This window comes from Limulus polyphemus, unplaced genomic scaffold, assembly GCF_000517525.1.
Source record: "Limulus polyphemus unplaced genomic scaffold, Limulus_polyphemus-2.1.2 Scaffold477, whole genome shotgun sequence".
NCBI lineage: Eukaryota > Metazoa > Arthropoda > Merostomata > Xiphosura > Limulidae > Limulus > Limulus polyphemus.
In genome coordinates this window covers 41,901-48,278 of record NW_013666087.1, presented here as the reverse complement: position 1 = coordinate 48,278, position 6,378 = coordinate 41,901, and the positions used below count along the sequence as shown (strand labels likewise).

Here is a 6,378-nt window from a genome sequence, read left to right as displayed (position 1 = left end):
TGATGGCACACGACGACACACACATTTGGCATGTAATGCTGTTTAAATACAAGAAGAGAAACAATGACTCTGTGGCCACAAAGAATATCAAAGAAGTTTATGGAAATGTTTTGGATGTTTATAAGTCTCAACGATGGTTCAGCAAATTTTGTTCAGGTGACTTTAGCCTTAAAAACTGTGATGGGAGGGGCCAATATGTTGGAATTGATATTTATGCTCTGGAGACATTTGTTGAATCTAACCCAGGGCAACACACTCGTGAAATGGCCCTGAAATTGCACGCCTGTCATGAAACAATACGTAAACATCTAAGAAATATGGAAAAACTCCTTAAAGAAAGTGTTTGGGTGCCTCACAAACTCTCCGCTGATAATCTTTTCCAACGTATGAGCATTGCTTCATCTCTTCTGGCGCGTAATGCGCATGAACCATTTTTGAACAGAATTGTCACTGATGATGAAAAATAGATTCTCTATGCAAATATTAAACACCAAATACAATGGCTCAGTCCTAGACAAAAACCACTTCCAACCCCAAAACCTGGTCTCCATCCACAGAAAGCGATGTTTTGCATTTGATGGGACCTCAAAGGAGTAATTCACTTCGAACTCCTCAATCCACAGCAAACTCTCAGTGCAGAGATCTACAGTCTGCAACTGGAACATTTAAATCAAGCCCTTTATGAGAAATGCTCTTCACTCATCAATTGGAAAGGTGTTCTTCTTCTCCACAACAATGCACGTCCACATGTGGCACGTTTGACTCAACACACAATTATGGAGTTGGGTTGGTTTGTTCTCCCCACCCACAATATTCTCCAGATATGACACCATCAGATTACCATCTTTTTCATTCACTGCAATACCATCTTCATGGGAAAATGTGTGCAAATGTGGAAGGTGTTAAAGAGGATATCAACATGTTTTTTGCTTCAAAGCCAAGTGATTTCTTTAGTCAAGACATTAATAACCCGATTGTAAGATGGAAAAGCATCATAGATAAGAATGGAAATCATTTCATTTAATAAATGTTTTGTTTGATATATATAAGTTGTTGGGGTTTTTTATGTAAAAAAAAGCGACATTAATTTCTTGACGACCTAATATATGCATGGTGTAAAATAAAATAAACTAAATGTAATTAATAAAGAAATTAAAAACAAATTTAAACAGGTGATATATTTTTTATTACTTTAAATCTGAGATTTTGGGCAGTTCTCCTTCTCATGCAGTGTTGCACAATTTAGTTGTAACTGTGCAGCAATATACTACTCGAAAAAGGGCACTGCCCAAACCATGGTGATTAAATTATGACTCACCGATATCAAAGTGCCAATATTTTGTTGGATATAACTGATTATAAGGGTAAGATTTAATGTTTTCATTCCATCTACTAGGTCATTCCAAGACATTCCATGTTGTGAAGATAGAACAATGGTGGCATTTTTAGTTTTCCACATATGATAGATTCGGTCCCAGACTTCCAGAATCTGCTCCTCAACAATTTTCGCTCTGGATTCATCTTTTTCATTAATAAACTCTTTCACCTTTTCATTACAAAGCAAAATTTATGCTCAGTGGAGGAAAACTTAACAGAGCTCTTACTAAAAACTCATGTTGTTAACAAAATGTGACTAAAACACTTCCAAATATGAATGCTGTGCAATGGGTAAAAGATAACTCAAGTGGAAGTAGAAGATATATGTGTAAGTGAAAACACAACTATCAGTGGCTTTTACGTAACTCTGCTTTCCTTCCATGATTTAGATTTTATTGAAAGTTGCAGTAAAGATTAAAATTTGGTTGTAAAGAGACAGGAGAAAAGGTATTTTAGAGGTAAGTACTAAAAATGTAAAATTCAAATCAGGTAGACTGACCTCTGAAATAATGAAAGCGAGAATACCCACACTGTAAAGGAGGTGGGAACTGATTAACAAAGAATGAAACTGAAAATATAAAACTACAAGCTACAGGACAGGATGATAAGTATCTAGATTACAATACATATGTAACCAGAGTCTAAGCAGAATCCAGAGTGACACAATAATTTGCAGAATTGGAGTCAAGGGAGAATGAGTGAAGCAGACCAGCATAAAGGTTGTTTTCTTAGCGCAAGGCTACAGAATCGGCTAATGTGTAATCTATCCACTGCAGGGAATCAAACCCTTAATTTTCACATTGTAAGTCCATACTTATCATTGATCCACCTCAGCAGTACAACTCTTCACCCGTAAAACCTTTAATTCAAGCAAAGAAGTACGCTTTGTGGGTGATAATTGTGTATTAAAGCTATAGAGCCGAAAGATAAATTCTCTCAAGTCTGAAGAATACAAAGGCAGTAAATGGAATCTTGAAACTAAAGATATAGTGATATGATAAATGTAAAATAGCATAAAATATACACAGTTTCAATCCCATACTGGCCTGAAAGATGTCCACTAAATGGTACAGAGACTAGAAAGCCAAAGACTTTACCAAATGGTGAATGTGATAAAATGTAACCTGAGATCCACATTTACAATGGTTAGGAATATCATGATAAACAAGATGGATCAGCTGCAAAAAACACCTTGTTAACATGGCTAGTGCAGGATCCATAGAATGAGAATCAACCTAATGTATGAAAAACCAATGTTGATTCGTTTGAAAACATATTATTCTTGCAAAATAAGTAATAAAAAAGGAGAAAAAACAGCAGTGACTATATCTTACAGCCAATGTCTCACACAGAAAGGCTCTAACAGGATGTAAATACATATGCTTCCTTGAAAAAAGAGTATGAGAAATATCAATGGAAAAAAAAAAACGAAATCTGAACTTCTCCACAATGTAGCAACTAAAACAATAAAATATGCCTTCACAGAAGATGGTAGAGTGAACAAGTTGCAAAGGGTTCAAAGGGAGAAGCCAGGCAACTTAAGACCAGACTTAAATCCCACTGAGGATAATGTCTATATACTTGTGGGAGATGGACTAAAAACATAAAACTTGAAAAAGAACCTGAAGAAATGAGGTCACAGAAGTATATGACAGAATTATATGGCACTGAAAGTGACTGAGAATGTGGCTCTGTAGCCTGCAATAGAAGCAGACAAACCCACAAGTCAACCAATGCAATATCTAGGGTAATAAGAACTGGACTATGAGATAAACTGATTTTGACCAATACCCAAGAGAAACAAGAGGAAAGAGAGGGTACACACAGAGAAAGAAATATCTTCCCAGAGCATCCATTGCTAGAGAAACGTAACCTGGAAACCAGGAAAACACCAAAATATGACACACTGCCATCATGAGTGCATCAAGCTTACGATGACATTGGCACAACCAACTAAATACCAGTTCAAAGAAAAACATGATGTGAAAGTGGCCAGAAAAAGTATAAATATCACAGCAAACAAAGGCTGAGAGATTGAGTCCCATCTCATTTGTTCATATATGTCTGAACAGTCAAAGTATCTGTGAGTACTACAACACAGTGGGGGTGTAATTAGGGTAGAAACTGCTGAAATTCATGTGGAACAACCCAAAACTTTTATGTAATGATGTGAAAATGGGATATTTGAGAAAACATACACCCTAAAGGTAATGGTCCCCAAAACATCATCTTAGCCCTGGAGAGAGGTATCTGTGAAAAACTCCAGAAGAAGAAAAGGGGAAACTAAGATGTCAAATCTCACAATGATTCACATTGGAAGGTAAAAGACAACAAAAGGAGAAATTGCAATAGACAACAGTGTAAGGTTAGACTCCATGAAGGGACAAGATCCCACTGAAAGTATCTTAAGCATGCACGATCCATGGAAATTGCCAGGTAATAAGAAACCACCATTCCCAAACCAAAGAGGATGTGTAACAGATGAAAAATTATGGGCATTAAAAACTCTAGGAGCTGAAAATAGTTTTTAGTTTTCAAAGACATTTGGTGAAGAGTTCATGAACGAGTGTTAATATGAAATCTCAGGTGAATGAGACTTGGACTCATGACCAATGAATGCCAGAGAAGATGTGAACTAGGAAGCCATTCAACGTAAGATAATCACCGAGCAAGAATCCTCCAATTATCCATGCAATGATGAAATTCAGTACTGAGTGTAACTGTATAAGTTATAAAATTCTGTATAAGTTATAAAATTCTGATAGTGGTTAAAATAGTTGCATCAGAAAGAACATTCCAGCAAAGTGAATAGCATGGCTGTCAAGAAGAAAATGTGAATTATGGCTAGAAATTATATAGGTAAGATCTCCTGATGCTTGCTCCAATAAGTCATGTAGAAGGTGAGAGAGCACAGAAAATTAAGGGTGACATATGCATAATGGACATTTGGAAATATTTAGTCACAAGTTTTGTTGACAGCGTGAATTGAAACTCAAATAAGAAAGATTTTCAGTACTTCAGAAGTAAGTCAACTTGATTTTAAAAATATTATTATTCTGAATATCAAACAATTATATCATAGTAACAGAGCCTAATACAGAAAAATAACATGGAGAATGGAAGAAAACATTTAAATGATACAATAGAAAACAACTACGAGGAAATAGTAAACATGTATCACAAATCAGTCCTTGTGGAAACAATACTGAATTAGATTATCTTGAAAAGTTAATATATGTAAAAATAATATACAGCAATCATTGTATTAATTTTATATGCATTACAGAATATATAAGTTTTTGCCATGAACCAGAAAAAATGAAAATAAAAATTTGACAAATTCTTTTGTCAGAAAAAAAAAATTAAATCCACATTTTGTAAGTTTGTTACTAATTCCCAGTTTCTTTGTTGTTAAGTGCAAACCTCCACATTGAGCTGTCTGTGCTGTATCCACCACTTTTCTACATTCAAATATCAATGTATATGAATGAAATTAACATTAAAATGTATGTTATGATTTGAAGTTTTATTTTATCCAATGTCATTGATTTCAAAATAAACCTCTAAAAAACTACTTAAAACTTCAGATGTATTGTTACGTGATCAAAGAGCTATGAAAATTCCCTACTTTGGCTCTCTGTATCTTCAATAATACAATGGTATTTGAGTAGAGGTAGTCTAGACAATAAGATGCTTACATAACCTTTTGACTTGTTCACTTCAAAGTTCTGTAAATGAATACAGTTGAAACAGGTAATAAATTTTTTTAACCCCTGAAAGCTGTCATACCCACATTCAACAGATTTGTTTGAGCCTTATAGCCTACATATAGATGTTACATACACATGTGTATATTCATTAAGAAGAGCTCATTTTACACTATAAACTAACAATGATTATTTTGAAATTGGTGCCAAGTTGTCATCATGGAGTACATGTAATTGACTGTAGTATTATTGGCTGCTTGATCGACTATAGCACTTACAGTTGTTTCTGACCTAAATATGTTATAGTTGGCGATACAGTTTAAATTTTATTTAGGTCTTACTATTATATTTTAGTTAATTATATTTTAAAATGTATAATTAAAAAGCTTACACACTTTTGAAATATACATCATAGCTTGCATCCATTCTCAAGGCTTACAATATTACGAGCTGAACAAAAATTTGCCGATGGGTTGTGCACGTCTCCCAAAGAAAGTGTAATATGCCTAGAGGACACCATTGCCTTTTTTCGAGATGAATAAGAAGTGGTAAAGGAAAACGAAACATTAAAAATTAACTATATGTGAAAAGGAAAAGACGTGAAATTATGAATTTAACAAATGAAAACCTACAACAAATTAAAAGGTAGGTATGTATTTTTTTATATTTCTTAATTTCAATTATTTCTTTCCATTGTATATCAATGATAATAGCTAGTTAGTGATATGATAGAGAAAATAAAAAATAAAATATATATTTTACCTTAAAAAAAACTTTTGATATCCTTTTAAGAGGTTCTAGAGATTATGCAAATGAACTACGAAAACTATAAAACAAAGAAAAGTATTTTTATACTTAAAATGAAAATAATCTTGCCCTCGACCTATTTTAACAGTTTAAGTGTAAATAACTACTATAGATAAATAAAATTTTTATTAGAAAGATGTAATTATGATAATGTCATTCTTTGTTTACAAAATACTTGTTCACAAAACCTCATAAGATTTTGTTAAAGGTCACAAGTATTTTGTACACAAAGAATGACATTATCACAAAACCTCATAAGATTTTGTTAAAGGTCGAACACTCAGAGTTACCGCATGTTTTTTACATATATGTCCTTTCACTGTCAAAGTGATAGAAATTGTATCAACCATGCTGGAAGGGTTAAACCATTAAAGGCTATCCATGATTACGATTTAGTGTGGGATTCTTGAAAGAAAATATAGTTTTTGTTTACTAAGACAATGAATTCCACACTAAATTGTAGTTGCTTGAAAATTTTTCTAAAGCT

The 6,378-nt window shown here is 33.5% G+C and overlaps 1 protein-coding gene across 1 annotated transcript in view; it reads right to left on the bottom strand.

The window, feature by feature from the left end:
* The window catches only part of LOC106458498 (transmembrane protein 245-like), a 40,167-nt gene that overhangs the window by 13,931 nt on the left and 19,858 nt on the right, over window positions 1–6,378 (bottom strand). The window contains exon 7 of the mRNA XM_013918019.2: window positions 1,319–1,546. Coding sequence (XP_013773473.1) covers window positions 1,319–1,546 — 228 coding nt within the window. The remainder of the gene's footprint in view (window positions 1–1,318; window positions 1,547–6,378) is intronic.